Source organism: Zingiber officinale, chromosome 6A, assembly GCF_018446385.1.
Source record: "Zingiber officinale cultivar Zhangliang chromosome 6A, Zo_v1.1, whole genome shotgun sequence".
Lineage (NCBI taxonomy): Eukaryota > Viridiplantae > Streptophyta > Magnoliopsida > Zingiberales > Zingiberaceae > Zingiber > Zingiber officinale.
In genome coordinates this window covers 119249443-119268269 of record NC_055997.1, presented here as the reverse complement: position 1 = coordinate 119268269, position 18827 = coordinate 119249443, and the positions used below count along the sequence as shown (strand labels likewise).

Here is an 18827-nt window from a genome sequence, read left to right as displayed (position 1 = left end):
CATGATAAGTCACAACAAGGTGAAGTGAAAGCTAGTGAGTGTGTCAGATTTGATCTTTAAACAAATTCAATATAGCCTTTTAGCTTACATATACTATTCTATTAAGTTCCGGACTTTAAAAAGCATATTGGCAACAACCTTCAGATTGTATGATGCAGAGTTCATGAATTTTCTCATACAAACAGCCACTTCCTAGGGTCTACTAACTCCTTAAAAGAGGAACAAATTTGATTACAACTCTTCTAAGGTAGGTAGTAGGTTAATTTTATTTCTTATTTGTTAGATTAAGTTTTAGGTCCATGTTTTCAATCTGCTAAAGCTGTGAACTCTGATAAATTTTTAAATTTATAACTTCACTTCAGATGGTATCATCTTATGCTGCAGCACACTATCGAAGCTAGGTGAGCATGTAAGCCTCGATGCATGCATAGATATCCTAGATCTTCTGTATGAAACAGAAGAAACTTCCATGCTTTTCACGTCTCCTTGTTTGCTTGCATCCGCTGTCCTTGTGAGTTCATTATCTTATCAATGGAAGATAATTTTCTTATCTTTGTATTTCCAACCATCAACGTCATTCTAAGCTATCTCACAGATTGCTGCATATGTCATCTGTGTTCCTAAGCAATGTTGGGAGTTTCCACTTATTCCTTGGGGTAAGTGCCATTAGTTTACTCTTTTCAATTTATAGTTTCTCGTTGCAGTCAACTTTCCAATCCTTATATAATGCAAAGTCCTTTATCTACAGTGTTTACCTTTTTTTTTTGGTGAGGTAAATTAACTGTTTAGTGTTGATATGTCTGCAATAAACAGCTTTTTCCCTTAAATAGAATTGCTTCATTATTAAATTCTTATGTTTTTATCTGTAGCTCCATTCATCATAGTTAATACGAAATTCATGATTGGTTTGGTTAAACATTTCAGATTTTGATTTACAGTCAATTTGGCATTCATATTGTTTACTCCATGGGAACTGGTGCAATGGTGTTGTTACTAGAATATTGTGCTCCAACTCAAAGCTTATTGTGAAGTAATTGTCTAAGATTTCGGTGAGGACATTCTCTAAGATTTCGGTTACTTTAGGATCAGCATTGTTCCATTCTAAAGACATGTCATTTGAGCATAAGAGCCACAGATTTTGTTTTTTACCTGTAGGTATGATTCATTATGTAAAACCTCATGTAAGATACAACCAATCTTTCTGTATCAGAATTTATTCCATCCCTTGCTAGATCATAAAAGGACAGACAATCAAGGGCATAGAAAAGTTTATATAAACTTGGAGATGTTTTATAGTATCTACAAGATTTCAATTAAAATTTCACTAGTTCTAAAAGAAACAACCTGTTACAACCTTGTTTTTTCAACTCAAGAATGGGCAATGATGTAAGTATACTCATTGCCCCTTCACACTACCTCGAAATCTGTAACTCACTCTAGATAAAGCTGAATAACTGTAAATTCAAATAAGAAATGAACAAATCACAAATGTCGGTTAATTTATTTTCATGTAAAAACGTCTGTACTTATTTTCACTGGAAAGCTAGGCCTCGGTTTCATGGCAAAGTGACAAGTTATTGAAATGGTATCTGATGATGTATTGTATATACTCCATTAAGTTTTGCCTGATGCATGTTCGGTGCATTATCTTTCATTGTACAGCAATATATGCAAATATGCACGGTCCATTTTGTATATGAACCATGTTCGGCTACAGTTATTGTTAATATGGTTTGCACTTTGGTTAATATTTTGTTGCCATTTGAGAATATCTGTCACCTTGTTGCAGTGAAATTTGTTACCAACTATTCAGAAGAAGAGATCGCAAAGACTGTGGCAGCAATTCTTGTCCATGTGCTAAAACCTGAGAAGGAAAAGTAGACCAAGAAAAGTCTTGCCCCGGTGAGGTTTTTCAAGGTGATATCGCAGCCTTGTGAGTTCAGTGCAAACAACAAATACTAGTTATCAGCAAAATGGATATACTCTAAGGCATGGCAAGAGCTATGCTATTGGTGGCAGCAAGTTCTAGTGGCTTGTGTAAATAATCCATTGACAAAGCTTATAAGTGGATTTCTCAGTGTAATGTAATGTACTTGGAAAGTGTACTTGTTGCTATTATCCTATACTTTGTATGATAAGTTCTTTTCATTACAAAGCAAGATGAGAAACCCATCATTGTGGCTGTCTTGTTTCTATACGAGTTCACTTGTTCATTTCATTAATCATGTCAGCAGCAGAAGGTTCAAGTTGCAGTACAAGGAGAGCAACAAACTTCATCCTTACAGGCATGGTACTTAGTTCTGCTATCTGGATTATCATTTACTCATTTTTTTTCTCGTTCGAGCTTCCTCTTTAGCTTTGTCCAAAATAATGTCGATTTGGTTTTTTCTCTTCAGTGACGGTCAATCAAATATTATCAAAGAATTAATGGCCACGGTTATACTTCTGCTCCTTGTGTTATCTCCATAGGTATCTGTTCAAGCAACAAAGTCGCAATCCTTCACTAGTGTCACAAAGCTGATCTCTTTGGAACTTTAGGTCATATTCATAGCCATAATCTTGACCTATTGAGGCTACGTTTGACAAGCATTAGAATGAGGTCTCAACTAATAATTGGTTAACACTTGTCCATCAGTGTTCTTGTCAAAGATAGGGATGGAAGCCTTGTAAGGATTATCAACTCCTTGTTCTGGTACAATGGAAATCATAGTAGCTGTTGCTAGATTTAACAACTAATGGGCGTCTGATAAGAATAACAATGGAACCCTGTCATCAATGGCTGCTTAGATTAATGCAGTGGTTTCTTAAGCTGTTTGCCAGCCAAACTGAATCATTAGAAAGATTGTGGTACACGTAGATTCTTAGGAAGACAAATGTGATTCTGCTAGGATTAGGATTCATCTCAATTCTAGATTACCTGAGTTGTTAATTTAGGTCAGTTGGTAGAAAATAGGAGAAAAAAATATTGATGGCAGGGATACCTGACTCATTCATGCTCATCCATGCATCTTTAGGATAAGATTCTCCATGACTGTCATTAAATTTGGAGATGCTTGAAACAATTTTTATTTGTATTTGTTGGTTGGTGAATGGATCATTGTTTCTTTTAATTCTTTCTTTTTTAGCTTCTTTCTCTATTCTGTTCTGGATTGCTCCATGGGCTGGTGCCAAGTCACATCTTCATTTTTCAGTCTCCTTTTTAAAAACAAAAAACACAAAAAAAAAAGTTCTTAATCCTTGCTAGCTGTTTTTTTTTCCAATTGCAAGTGTGCAATTTGTATGCAAAATGAATCAAATGTCTTAGTGGGATTCATATCATATGCATTTGAACATTCATTCATAATCTTTACCTAAAAACAGCTTTAATGGATTCACAAGCCTAATTAGGAAAATAAGATGATGCTTTGGTGCTCTTACTTGGAGATCAGATAATGCTTTGTTAAAATCATGCTTATGAAGTTAATAATCATCCACATGTCGTGGACTCGATGAATAGAAAGAACAAAAAAAGAAGAATAAGACAGCTAAGAAATAAATTTGAACAATAGACCCATCTCAGTCTGCGGTTTATACATAGCTTTCAATCATGTACTTAATTGTTAAATATTTAACAAATGCGTATTTAAACCAATAGATATTTATGAATATTCAATTTTAATGAATAAAATATATGGTCACTCGTTACTCTCCATAATTTGTCATCTTACTTCTTACTAATTATGTTGATCTTGAATAATTAAAAAACGATTCCTGCTTCAGACACTCTTCTAATTGTTTATATATGAATCCATCAATTAATTTCACCTTGCTGATATTGATTTTGATAAAGTAAAATAATCATATTTATTTATATAGCCTGATTGACATGTAGAACGATGTGTCTGATTAACACATTAGAAAGACCGAATTGAACAATATCCAAGTTTTTAAATAAGTATTTTTAAAATTTTATTATAATAATCAATCATGTATACAAAATAAATCCAAAGTTAGTTCCCGATAGGACCCGAGTTGGTGGCAAATTGACACAAGTGGATAGTCAACCCCACAAAGTATTACAATAAATTTAAAACAAGCTCATAAGAAAATAAATAAACTTAAATATATTAAGCATAAAAAAGAATTTATTCTCGTCCTGAAACTTGACTTGCTACTAACTCAATGGACAATAAACGTGAATTTCACCACCACATTTTAATTTCTTTTTCTTTTTATTATTATTTTTTTTTTGGAAAAACAAAGGACGCCCCTTGAGAGGGCGTCTACGTTGATTTATTATGAAATGAATACCTCATCTCGTAAAATGATATAATTGTCGAACATCCCAGTATAATAACCTATTCTCATTATTTTCTCTTATTCTATTTTTTTTCTCCACCTAAATTGGCGTATTATAACAATTACGAACCTATATCTACTATATAATTATAATAATTAGAGTCTTGTAGCTACTACAATTGAGTTGTTAAACAATTATAACAACTACAATTAGGTGTTACAATATGAGAAAAAAAATTTAAACTAAAAATTTGATTTGATATATTATGCGTCACATTATTAAGCCAAGTCAAAAGTTATGATTTTTTAAACTTTATCGAGTATACATATTGTAATAGCTACAAGTTATAATTTTAAGAGACTATAATTGGCCCACCATGCGCCTTGGCCTGTATATCTGTATTTACCTCTCTTCATATCCATGGGACTGACACTAGGGGGCCGCTAAGGTAACCATTCTATCTTTTTTTTTAAAAGACTATAACATTTAATTCAGGTTAAACCATAGAATGTACAATATATAAACTGAAGATCTCTGAATGAGTTTCAATTTGATATATTATGTGTCTCGTGATTCAACTCGAATTAAAAGTTATGACATCTTAAAGTTGTAGTATCTATGATTTCGTAGCTACTATAACTGAGTTGTCACATAGTTATAGCAACTACGGTTTCGTAGCTACTACAACGTATATGCTAGGTAGTTTTTGAGAGAATATAACTTTTGATTCGGATTGAATCACGAAACACAAAATATATTAAATCTAAACTTTTTGAACAAGTTTCGATTTGATATGTTTTGTGTTTCATAATTCAATTTGAATCAAAAGTTATGACATTTTAAAGTTAAACTTGTAGTTGTAACAACTACGATTTCATTGTTGATACAACATGTATGTTGAATAAACTTTGAGATGCCATAATTTTTAACTCGAATTAAATCACATGACGCACAATATATCAAATTGAAGATATTTGAATGAGTTTTGATTTGATATATTGTGTATCTCGTGATTCAATCTGAGTCAAAAACTATAACATGTCAAAATTTACAATTTAACTTCATGTTCTAGCAACTTGAATGTTAAATCTTAAACTTTGAAATGTCATAACTACTCAGGTTAAACTACTGAATACAGAATATATCAAATCGAACCTTGTTCAGATATCTATATTTTGTTATAGGAATAAACTTGTAATGACCAGGTTTTAATCTAAAAAAATATCGTTTAATTTTTTTTCCATATTATATCAGCTACAGAACTGTAGTTGTTATAATTGTATAGTAGCTTAGTTGTAACATCTATTATACCATAGCTGCTACAACACATTGAGTTAGACGAAAAAAAATAGGAAAGATAATAATGAGAATAAATTGTTACTTTATTATGCAGATTAGTTGTATAATTATATATATATATATATATATATATATATATATATGGATAATAAATCAATATAGAATGATCATTCGTTAAAAAAAGATGTGTCCCATGAGTTGGAGCAGTTGATATCCATATGAATGTTTGTTCTAATCAATCTTAAAGTTAATTTTCGATGGATGTAAAATATTTTAAATATACCTTGTGATTTATTTGTTATATATTTTTATAGAGTATAGAGTCGACGATACTATGAATAATATCACTTTTTATTGAAAAAATAAATATTTTGATTTATTTATTTATTATTATTATTATTTTCCCCCACTCTCAGTTCCCGTGACGTGTGAAGTTGCATGATCACAGAAAGACAAGTAAATACAGCACATTCTGAATTGAATGACCCGCTCAAGAAATATTCTCCTCTGCAATTCAGTAAAAACGAGCTTTTTTTTTCTAAAAAACAGATTGTTTTATATCTTCAAAAATAGTTTTTGAAAATAAAATAAAATAAAATAAAATAAAAACTCAGCTATGAATAAATAAATAATCTTCTCAGGCCTCAGGGTAGTTTTTCGAGGAAGAAAATGGCAATAAAAGCACAATAAATAAATAATCCCCGTTATTTTTTTAACTCTCCCTTTGCTTGCTCGGTAGAAGTGTAGAAGCGAGTAGGGAGTGGAGTTGCTTCTGCTTTTGACTCGCCTTCGCGTTGGAGGCTCAAACTCCTTAAAAGCTCTTGCATTCGTCCCCAAAGTTGCGAGCTTGAGCCGCTTCTCTCCTCCTCTCGAGTCTCTCCGTCGCCACGCCGCTCGGCGTCTGCTTGTTTACAAGAGCTGTGATCTTTTCTTGTGTTCTTACTGGTGCTTGGCCAAGAAGGGGGCGGAAAGGCATCGGCTTTGTCGCTTCTTTGCTGTGGAAAATTAAGCCGCGGGAAGCAGCGGTAATGGCAGGACTGGGTGTTCTTGGCGGCGTGCGGGCTAGTATCAGCTTGGAGACCACGTGCGGCACTTTGCTCCAGGAACTTGAGGTGCGAATCTCTTTCTATGCCTCACCGTGGTAACCATTTTTGCTCACTTTATTTGTTCCCGAAGCCATGGGAAACGGATTTTTGACTCTGCTAGGGTTTTAATGCCAGTGTTCTGGGCAACAACAGTTCGCCTGGTTGTTAAGAGGAAACCCTAATGCAGAAGTGTTGGCTGTTAGGGTTTGTGAATGAAAACAATAACGCTTTCTTTTGTTTGTTGGAATACCTTTACTGATTGGTTCAGCTCAGTGCATGCTAAGTGCTTTAGTCTGCTTGCAATAACAGAAAATATGGACTGAGATTGGGGAGAGTGAAGAGGACAAGGATCTGATGCTGTTGGAGTTGGAAAAAGAGTGCATGAAAGTGTACCAGACGAAGGTGGATGAAGCCCGGATTGAGCGTGCGCGCCTCCATCAATCTTTGGTTGCCAAAGAAGCGGAGCTTGCATCGCTCATGGTATCACTTGGAGAACAAAGTCTGCATCTAAAGGTACTACTCTCTTCCTCGACTTACTTGTCAGCAACTGAAACAATTATCTTCCATCTTGGTAAAGACAGATTCATAGCACACCAGATGGATAGTTTAGTCAAATCATAGGATGAATTGCTACTTGAATTGACTATAAGATTCTTAAGAGCTGGAATTGGCATTAGCATATGACAGTTTACCACTTTTCTCCAGTCAAGTATGTCAGTCTTCTGCTGTAGAGGGTTTTGAGTGGACTTGTAAGTGGAATGGTCTTCTAGTAAGCAGTTTGATACTTGACTCCTGCAAGAGTTGTCTAACCCTATCTCTGATGAAGGCACTCCATTCTATCTGTATGCACTGCTCCTGTAAGTCAAACTACAAACCTCACTGAGATTAGGATTTCTTTGCAATGGTGTCTAAGGAACAATAAAGTGCTATTTGAATAGCAAAACAGTAGTGGGGCCTGGATTATGTCTCCAACGAGACTTGGTTTTAGCTAGTGATCTATGACTATCAGGACCATATTCAAAGCTTAAACTTTATTATGTTTGACATCATTTTTTTCCCTCATAACCTACCTTTTAGATATTTGTAGCCTTTCTATAGCTAGACAAGTTAACTCAAGTAGGATCTGGGAGGAGAGTAGAGAAGATGAGATCACTAGTTTCAAGGAGCTCTTCTTCATTCACCAGCTTGTTTTTCCGGCAGGAAGCTGTCAGCCCTCTCTGTGATTGGTTTTTGGTGCAAAATTACTTCTGTCCAAAACTATGTGGTGCGGCATTGTGATCATGCAAAGGAAGGGGAAAAGTCTGATTTCCTCTTCCGTTCCAATGCATCATGGACGGCATATGAGACGACGTCAAGGTCAAGTTGGGTAGTGCCACAAAATGTTCATCAACGTTGGGCTGTCAAGCAGCAAGGTTGACAAAAGGGTAAATTCATGATGTTACCCTTTCCTCTATGCTGCATTGATGAAGTAAACATGGTGATGAATTTTAAAGAAAATTGTGGTCGACCTTGAAAGAAAGTGATTCATTTTATTAATGATATTCTGCATGAAGTGTAATGGAGGGATAATGTCCATCTAGCCAACCCCAAATAGTTGGGGTAACAGTGTAAACAACTTGATGACAATGTCAACTCAAACTAACTACAAATGGCTGGGATTATATTTATTACTTGCATGTTTAGCATTTGCTGATTTTTCTATGATATTCTGTATGCAGATAGGAAATCCTACATCGCTGAAGGAAAAACTTGGTCTACTTACCCCACTTCTGAAAGATCTCAGAGAAAAGAAAGAGGATAGGATCAAACAGCTTTCAGATTTATCATCTCAGATTGAGAAGCTCAACGCAGAGATTGCAGGATTTAGTCACCATGATAATGCTTCGGATAACGCTGTCAAGATTGAAGAACATGATTTGTCGACAAGGAAACTAACCGAGTATCAAGCAAAGCTACGGAATCTCCAGAAAGAGAAGGTATAGCTTAATTACGATGACCTTCTATCTGCCCCGATAACTCCTCTTTCCAATGGTCTTCTTGTTACAATGCTCTTACTTTAGCTTCATATTTCTGTGGTTTATCTCAAACCAAAGTTCCAAATACAGAAACATAGTTAATGCTTGCCAGATATAATATTTAGTTGTTTTGGTCCTATATATGTGGAAAGGAGATGAAATAACAAAGAAAAAGAAGCAATGTGGATAAAACCGGAAAACAATAGTTATCTTTCAGATATAATTTGATTCATGAATATCTTATCTTATAACTAGAGTTCTTTCTAGGCATTATTTTGTTTTCAAGGTGATAAGTTAGGCCTTTACAAGTTCTGCTAATAGTGTATCATTGGATGGAGTAAATCATTGATGATTTTCTGAAAATAGAAAATGATCCACTACTATGGTTGGTGTATCACTTAATCTAATTAGATCTGACATTCTTGACCAAGTATTTGCTGCTGCCAGTCTGATAGGCTTCACAAAGTGATGGAACATGTAAATGAGGTGCATTCTTTGTGCGGTGTGCTTGGGGAGGACTTCAAGGTGATAGTGGAACAAGTGCACCCAAGTCTACATGAGATTTGCATAGAGCAGCCCACTAATATTAGTGATAGAACAATAAAGGGTCTATCAGAAGCCATTCTTAAACTTAAAAACGAAAAAAAGATTCGCACCCAAAAGGTATATAGAGTCCTGCAATTTCATATTTAGATAATCACTAGCCATATATCTTTAATCTATTATGGGGTGCAGTTGCAAGATGCTGCTAAAACACTTATAGAATTGTGGAACCTTATGGATTCATCTGAAGAAGAGCGAAGGCCTTTCAAAGTAATAACGAACATGCACGGATCTTCTGAAGTAGATGCTACATGCTCGGGTGTGCTCTCAATTGAAACAATCAAGCAGGTCAGAGAGTTGTATTCTGATGTTACCTTGTTAAGCTGTTAAACTTTTTTATTTTCTTTTGACAGATAGAAACCGAGGTTGAAAGGCTTAAACAACTAAAAGTTGGTAGAATGAAAGAACTTGTCTTAAAGAAGAGGTCAGAACTAGAAGAGATATGCATAAACACACACATTGAACCAGATGTGAGCACGGCACCTGAGAAAATCTGCGCACTGCTAGATTCTTGTATGGAACCGCTTCTCATCTCTTTTAGCCTTATCAGGACACTTACCAGCATATATTTTGTCTAACTCCCAGCATGGATGGCAATTCTCTACATCTAGGTCTTGTTGATCCTTCAGAACTCCTGGTGAACATTGAGACACAAATTACAAAAGCTAAAGAAGAATTTATGATCAGGAAAGAAATCATTGACCGAGTAAACAAATGGCTGTTGACTTGTGAAGAAGAAGACTGGCTTGAAGAATACAACAAAGTTGGCATTTCGCTTACCTACCATATAATAGATGGCCATTTCTGAATAAACTCACAATTGAAAGGTTCCTCTCGTGTGTGCAGGACGCCAACAAGTACAGTGCTGGAAGAGGTGCTCATTTGAATCTAAAACGGGCAGAGAAGGCAAGAGTCACCATCAGCAAAATTCCAGGTACTTGTTGGCTGAATCATCACTTTCCAAAACCATATATGATGCTATGAAGTAACTAATGTTGATTTTATGACACCTTACTTCTAGCTATCATGGACAATCTAATGAACAAAGTTTTTGCTTGGGAGGATGAGCGACATACAACATTCCTATATGATGGGGTAGGATGAATTTTCACTCTTATAAGATTTGGAAGGGAGCAGGTTTCCCTTTTTTATAACTTTTAAGTATTGTTTAATCTTTCTAGGTTCGCCTAGTATCCATTCTTGAAGAATATAAACTTAAAAGACAGCAAAAGGAAGAGGAAAAACGACGATACAGGGTATAATCTAAGCCTAACATTTTCTCAATTAGTTCTGCTTGGTGCTGGCAAGTAACTGTTATTTACACAACAGGAGCATAAAAAGTTGCAAAATCTGCTTCTCACTGAAAAGGAGGCAGTTTACGGATCCAAACCAACTCCAAAACGCAGTAATAGTTTGAGAAAGAATGTAAATGGCAATGGCTTCATGACTCCTTCACCCCGGCGGATTTCTGTTGGCAGCGCAACTCCTGAGCTGCTCACACCCCGCTCACACTCAGGGCGTTACAATAGCTACTTCAAGGAGACGCGACGGCTATCCACAGCTCCATTGAATTTCGTTGCCATCTCTAAAGATGATGCAGTATCTTCATTTGCATCAGCCATGGGTTCAGTTACCGGGTCCCCACCTTGCAACTAGCCCAAGGTTTGTGGATTTACAAACATTGGCTCATGCATTACTAATTCTACATTTGTTGGCTAATCATCTACCTGTTGGTACTTAACATCTGATCCTCTCTTTGTTTTGCAGGAAGAAAGCTGCTTGGCTTTGCTTTGTCACAGCGTTTGGATTAGAGCTAATGACTTCATTTGTATTTTCTTACAGTAGGTTTGCTTTATTAAGATTAGTTGAGATTCAAGGTCGGTTGGTTGTAAAATTTACTGGTTAGAATGTGGATATAGGAACTAACTTTGAAGTATTCGTTAATCTTTGTGGCTGTAGGTGGGGAACATTCATGTATGTAGATAGTTGTTTAGATTCGACATTCACAACATCAATGCTCTCGCCTCTGATAGTTTTCTGTTATTGGTCAATATGCTTGATTATTACTCGTAGAGTACAGGTTAATTTACCATGCCAATTATTGTGAATTTAAGGTTGTATTTTGTTATGAGAAACTGTTTATATGTATAGTAAAAATATTGAATCTTATCATTTTGTGAAAAATAGCTTTTATATATATATATATATATATATATATATATATATATATATATATATATATATATATATATATATATATATATTCTAAGTTTGTGTGTCCAGCCGGTCAATACAACTATTATGTCTATTTGAGTATACTTGTGCTCCACATATGTGCAACACAACTATAGGTTTATTTGTTTAGTAGAAAATGGTATTTATTTTAAATATAAGGTTCTTAATGTGTTCCATGCAATGAAAAATTTGCAATCAATCATAGATTTTGATCTTGAGCTCCCTTTCGTCCTTTCTCTCATTCTGCTAAAAAAAAGGTTGTTCATCCATGAATGAGCTCCACATCACTTTTCCATGGATGAACTCTCCCTATTATTTCTTTAACCCTTTGTAATTGACTATGAGCTTCCTTTCACCATCCATCATTGAGTACAACGTCTCTTTCTCCTTTGTCATCAATTATGTCTTTCTTGTACCCTCGATTGTGAGGCCTATCTCCGTCAACCACAAGCCCTCCTTTGGTCCTTGTCCTCTTGCCTTTATTTGTGAGCCCCATTTCATCCTTCCCCAATATATCATAAGCCCCCTTGACTTTCTTACACCATCAAAAACAAGGTCATCTTCATCTTCTACATAGAAGAGGTTGCATTGAAAAGGTAATATATATATAAAATATTAGTCTCTATGATAATTTGCTCTATAAAATTTACTTAATTTTATTTTTTTGATAAACACACCATTTTAAATGATACAGACAGATCCAACATAGGAAGAAAAGTTGCCCAGAACATAAAACAAACTACAATTTATTTCGCTATGTCATCATCATATTTCATCATCCAAAAACTACTGAAATAAAGAAGAGCTTTATTTCCTCTTATTGCTCTCCCTCTCTTCTTCATTCTACTGCCAGTCCAGCATTTCCAAATTCTCTATCAGTCTTTTCTCATTGAAACTTTTCACAATCAGTCTCCTTGCTCGTAAACCCACCTCAAGCATATCTATCATACAAACACGAGTCGTTCCGAATATAAAAAAAATAGCATTATGTCACAAAGTTTTAAGATAAATGATTTCAGTCTTTAAATATTGGATTTGTTATTGCAATGCTCATAAATATTTGAGTCACCTTCAATTGGGGATGCCATGAACATGGTGTTACATATGGATTATGGCTGTGTCAATCAAACAATTGGAACAGTTGTTTAAGTTTAACTTGATTTTTTTTATATGAGGTTGAGCTTAGTTTAATTTAATCCATTGGTTCATTTACAAGTTATCAAACTTGATCTTGTACATAATTAAAATTTTTACATTTCTTAACTCATTTGGTGAGTTAGTGACTTTGATATTCTAAGATTATTTATTTCATTATAAGAGTTTTTTTACTATTTATAAGTTTGATAAAAGATAATGAACATTTATAAATTTTGTTGGTACATATTGTTTATAAATAATTGGCAATCTTTGTTTATTATATATGTCAAATTTATTCATTTATTTAATAAAGTACTCAAATTTATTTATTTAATTGAGATTATGTATATTAAATCAATATAAATAAACTCTTACCGAGTCAAATTGCTAAGAATAATTAATTTTATAACCCTAATAGTAGGACCACTTGATGACTTACTTTAGTAATTTCCTAAATGAAATTTAATGTATGCGAACTGTGGTCCTGCTCATGTAGGTACTGCCCACTTGCATCCTTTTAGATAAGTTGGTTAAATTCAAATTGAATTCTGTTTGGCTTGTGGTGGCAATGGATCTTATTTGAATTAGACACAACTCTATTATGAACTATAAAGAGTAAAACAATCGGCGTAAAAAGATGTTACTATGTGGTGGTCTGTTTAATTTTCTTATTACTCCTTTACAAATAGTTATAAAACCAATTGTGTGAGGTGCTCGGAGTATAATCTTTTACATTTTATTTATATATATATATATATATATATATATATATATATATATATATATATATATATATATATATATATATATATAACTTTAGAGTTTAGGGGTTAGAGTATAATATTAAGTATCAAAAATATTATATTAGGTGCTTACGGAGTGCGGCGTAAGGGGTGCGACATAATATATTTGTAGATATATAATAGGAATATTACTTTGCATGCTCATGGATTGAGTGCAAATCCAGATGTTCTAGTTCACTTTTGAGGATTGGGGCGTCCGGACAGACTTCCAGACACCCCGATTTACACTCATGTCGCCCATGAATGTGCAGGGCATCAAATTGTATATATATATATATATATATATATATATATATATATATATATATATATATATATATAAAGGACAAATGAAATTTAGGGGTCCTAATCAAGATTTGGTGCAACATATTATCAAAAACCCATGTATTGTTGTCTTTTCCATCCCTGAAAAAATCTCAGTGACTGCCTTTTCTGAGGTCAGCCTAATGCAAAATAGATAATGAAGCATTGATTTGACACACTGTTTTGGAATTTCTGATACTCTGATCTTCTCTGTGTGTTTGTCTATAATCTTCAGAATTATACTGATGCTAAATACTGAGCATATTCTCTCGTAAAAAAGAAGCTCCACATCATTTTTGTGTGTGTAAGTGATCGTGTGAAACTACCATAATTGTAGAATGATTGTAACTTTATCAAAGATTATTCAGGTTAAACAGTTGATGAAAGCATTAAGTGTGCAGTTTTTATGCATCAAGTTTGCAGTTTTTAAGCATGTATATGAAACATGATAAATTATCAATTAATTTTCTATCTACTTGTTCAGAAACAGATAAACAAAGTTATGCTTATGATGACGGTTGTCTTCCTAACTTTGCTAAAAAAAAAATTAATGTGAAGACATTTCCTTTTCCTTAATCTTTGAAACTTATCATAAACAACTCCCCTTTCAGCAATTAAATTACATCAGAATAAAAATTCATTGTCTTTCCTGTGTTTCAATAGTCTCTGAAAGGACAAAGAAAGCTTGGAAAACTATGCATCGATCTCAAACTCATCGTCACGAAGGATACTTAATAAAAGAAGATAATGACCCGAAGACAACGTGTGGCTTGCTATTTCCATGCAATCACATCGCTGATGTTGATTCTTTCGACATTTCTACGTTCATGATGCGACTGGAAGTATTTCGGATCAGAATAGCATTATTCTTCCACCTCAGAGCACAATGGATGCAGAGCAGAGCTCATGTTTATATGTAAATGAGTTTTCAGAGTTCGTTCAAAGGTTAGTGCTATACCATAATTAATTTTCCATTTCATGCACCCAAAATAAAATAATCTTCTGACCGGGCACGGCACCTAAAACTATCGACAAATGACTTTTCTGCATTTCCCCCCACATGCCACGAGACTTTTGTAGAAGCAACGGGAAAAAAACACTAATGTAAAAGGAGTTTAAGGGATCGAATCTTCACTGCCATTGGCTTTCCATTGCTTAAACTCGTTTTTGAAAAGTCAAGTCAGAACTTTCAAAGGCTTGTGAACTATAATCTATTGGCTGTCTGTCCCTTTCATGTCCTTCACAGCTATTATATATAGCAACCATTCGAGGGGTATGGCATCGCAATTGAAGATAACAGCAGCATATAGCCATGGCTGCTGCTGCTGCTGTTTCTTCTTCTTTCTTCACTTGTCGGTTTAATGCATTATCGGTGTTGTTGGTAGTGTTGGGCTTCGTAACCATCTTGCATTTCAACAAGTGCGAGGCTCAGCTGAGCCCGACGTTCTACGACAGCACTTGCCCCAACGTGTCAGCCATCGTGCGTGAGCAGTTGGTGCTTGCACAGAGCTCCGACCCACGGATCTTCGCCAGTCTCATCCGTCTCTTCTTCCATGACTGCTTCACTGATGTAACCATGAGTAGTAGTTAGTTCTTTGTCATTCATTTGAGAAGCTTGAGCTGTTATAGAAAAGTGAATATTAAAAATTATTTATATGTTAATTTTTATTTCAGGGATGCGAAGCCTCACTTTTGCTAGATAATACTACTGAAATTAAGAGCGAAAAGTTTGCTCGTCCAAACAACAACTCGGCGAGAGGGTTCGAGGTCATCGACGCTGTCAAAACCGCCGTGGAGAGCAGCTGCCCCGGAGTCGTGTCTTGTGCTGACATCTTAGCGATTGCCGCCGAAGCATCCGTCTACTTGGTAGGAATTGGTGTTGAAGGAATTTTATTATTTCACCATAAATTTATTTTAGTTGATTAAATATTTAAATATACCTAGTATAAAATATATCATTAAAATTTCAGAGCTAACAAATTGCAAATATATTATTAGAATATATACCGATAACTAATAGCGTTGAATTAAATTTAGAGGCGCCAAAATAGACTAATCGGCAAGCTAAACAGCATGGACCTAGACCATAGCACATATATGCCTTTATTTTTGTATTTAAAATATTTTTTAAAAAATTCATTTTAAATTTCTGTTATTTTTATTCCATTTGGTCAGCATACTTAAGTTAATCCATTTGGTCAGATTAACACCTCTAGTCAAATAACGGATGTTCCATCAGAAAATTTCATATATGCGTATACAAATAATAAATTAGTCTATGAAATTTTAAAAAATATATATACTAAAATTTTAAAATGTTCACAGTCGGAAGGTCCTTCTTGGACTGTGTTACTTGGAAGAAAGGATGGAAGGACAACCAACTTCACAGCCGCTAATAACCTCCCCTCCCCATTCGACAATGTCACCGTCCTCCGGCAAAAGTTCACCGACGTTGGCCTCAATGATACTGATCTTGTCGCCTTGTCAGGTATCGGGCTCACTGAAATTAAGTTTGAAAAAAGGACTGATTTTGAACCTTATATTACGTACTGTGCAGGAGCTCACACCTTTGGGCGGGCGCAATGCTTCACCTTCATTCGCCGGCTCTACAACTTCAGCGATGGCAACCCAGACCCATCGCTGAACACAACCTACCTTGCTGAGCTGCAGCAACGCTGCCCACAGGGCGGCAATGGCAGCGTGCTCAACAACCTCGACCTCGACACCCCGGACGTGTTCGACAACAAGTACTACACCAACCTGCAGAACCTGAACGGACTACTCACGACCGACCAAGACCTGCTCAGCGCCGCCGACACCAATGCCTCCACTGCCCCCGACGTCAACCGCTTCGCAGCCGACCAGAACGTCTTCTTTGAAAGCTTCATACAGGGGATGATCAAGATGGGGAACATCGCGGTGCTAACGGGGAGTAACGGGGAGGTTAGGGGCAATTGTCGGGTGGTGAATGGAGCGAGTGGTAGCCAACTTGCGATCCAACTGAGGAACAGCGAAGCTTCCTCTGCTGAAGAGATTTAACTGGAATAGATTTGTGTTTTGTGGAGTTGATGAATAAAATAATTGTTTGAATAACGTTTAGTGTGATCAGTCAGTCGATGACTGTTTGTTCAAGTTTGTTCCTAACGCGTGACTTTATAATTTGGATTGTGAATTCTATCAATTAGTCGGAGTTACATGGTTAAATCATACGCCTGCAAGCCTACACTACAAATAATAAGGGGATATTTGTAAAATTCACCCCCACCTCGTCCTCCGCCCTCACTTTAGCTTATCTTTAGCACCTCTCCCAGGCGCACTTCTATTTTCATATCCTACCCCTCCTCATCCCTCTCCGAAGAGCTTCCTCTACCACCTCTTCCCACCATGTGCCTCTCCTTCCTTTGCAAAAGGTGGAACCGTCACCTTAGCGGTCCCCTGGGTTTAGCTCCACAGATATCCAGAGGGGATAAATCATGATTAAGTTGGGCAGGAGGGGTGATTGGGGGTCGAATGAAATTTTAAAACGCAGCAGACCAAAATTTTACGTCCGTGTGCAACTGACGACCCTCAACCCCTGAACCTCCGTTACAAATATCAGACACCCTTCCAGCTGATCCAGCCCGTGGGGGCTGCCTCTCCTTCCTTGACCAAATGCTCCTGGGAGAGAAGGACCAAGAGTGACCTGGAACCAAAGAATTCCAGCATGACTCGACAATAACGAAGAAACCTATGATAGTTATAGTTTGTAACGAGAATTCCACTACCATCTACAAAGAAAAGCCATGTTTTCAACTTTTTGCATCATCCAAAAGCTTCTGAAATAAAGTACAGAGCTTGATTTCCTGTATGCTGAGGAATCCTGCTAATGCTCTCCCTCTCTTTTTCATTCAACTGTCTTGTCCAAATTCTCCATCAATCTTTTCTCATAGAAGCTTTTCACAATCACACAATCAAGTTTCCGTGCTCGCAAACCTACCTCAAACATATGTATCATGCAAACACCGCATTGTTTCTAACATAAATAATAGCATTATATTACAAGTTTTAAGATAAACAGTTTCAATCTTTAAATATTGGATTTATTGCAATGCTCATAAATATGTCAGTTACCTATAATTGGGGATGCCATGAACATAAACATATGGATTATGGATGTGTCAATCAACTTTTTTGTGATGGGCTTCTTTGTAATGAAATGTTTCAGCAGTGGTCTTGGTTTTACTCATTTGAGCAACACTCCTTTAGCTTTAGCTTTGGCTATTTGGATCTTGACCCAGAGTGTTCTTCTGGCTCCCATGGAGAGTATTCATAAAGTTGAATTCATTTAGTAGATGGATTATAAAATCTACAAACATATGCTAATATAACATCAAGGCAATCTAAGGTATATTATAACATATCACTTTATGGTTAAATTAAATGTATATAAAACCTAGTTGGCTACAGGTGGGATTGTTGCAGTAGAGATCAGTGTCACAATCTTTTGGACATAGAGGTTGCCGGTCCCTATGAATTTGGTGAGACCCATCCTTTGGCACTCCTCCATGGCTGCCCATGATGAGCTAATTTCAATTAGCATGAGTTCTGATAACATTTGAAATAGGAAACCCTTTCATATGACTAATTACAAAGGGTACTCAACTATTTATATACAAACTTATACATGGTAAACCCAACAAATTAAGGATTAATAAACAAAAGGAAATATACAACACTAATATACAATTAGAATGAGTCTAGATCCTCTAGTCCTCAATCCCTGGTCCCTTCCGTAATTTGCATATCAGATCGTGATCGAAATCCGGCCAAAATTAGCTACGATCTCCCCTTGGCTCACCTTCCCATCTAGGTTGTAGTTTTGGGTCAAGGCCGGAGGCCGCCGGCGGTGGGCAGACTGTATGGTGCTGAGCAGGGGATGGCCCACCCAACTTCGGCAGCCTCTGGCCGTCTGCCTCAATCCAAACCTGCAACCTAAGTAGAAAGGTGAACCTAGGGGAGATCATAATCAATTTTAGCTGGATTCCGGCTACAATCCGACATACAAATTATAGAAGGGACCAGAGATTCG

General features: G+C 35.9%; 3 protein-coding genes across 3 annotated transcripts; all 3 read left to right on the top strand.

Moving 5' to 3' along the window:
* Nucleotides 1-349: 349 nt before the first annotated feature.
* On the top strand, nt 350-2176 carry LOC121994348 (cyclin-J18-like; the record flags this gene model as incomplete). Its single annotated transcript, XM_042548417.1, has 3 exons — nt 350-511; nt 596-656; nt 1790-2176. Coding segments are annotated over 3 exons (315 nt in total), but the record flags the coding sequence as incomplete, so codon positions are not given.
* A 4121-nt stretch (nt 2177-6297) lies between these two features.
* LOC121997711 (65-kDa microtubule-associated protein 6-like) lies at nt 6298-11296 on the top strand. Its single transcript, XM_042552279.1, has 12 exons — nt 6298-6690; nt 6973-7176; nt 8382-8639; nt 9126-9341; nt 9414-9569; nt 9635-9794; nt 9893-10044; nt 10128-10215; nt 10303-10376; nt 10463-10537; nt 10611-10943; nt 11049-11296. The coding sequence occupies exons 1-11, from the start codon at nt 6607-6609 to the stop codon at nt 10935-10937; spliced, it is 1794 nt and encodes a 597-aa protein (XP_042408213.1). The 5' UTR covers nt 6298-6606; the 3' UTR covers nt 10938-10943; nt 11049-11296.
* A 3745-nt stretch (nt 11297-15041) lies between these two features.
* Nucleotides 15042-16918, top strand: LOC121997710 (peroxidase A2-like). The gene is made up of 4 exons (XM_042552278.1): nt 15042-15329; nt 15434-15625; nt 16085-16247; nt 16317-16918. Exons 1-4 carry the CDS (start codon nt 15072-15074, stop codon nt 16796-16798), a joined length of 1095 nt encoding a protein of 364 aa, XP_042408212.1. The 5' UTR covers nt 15042-15071; the 3' UTR covers nt 16799-16918.
* The last annotated feature ends 1909 nt before the right edge of the window (nt 16919-18827 follow it).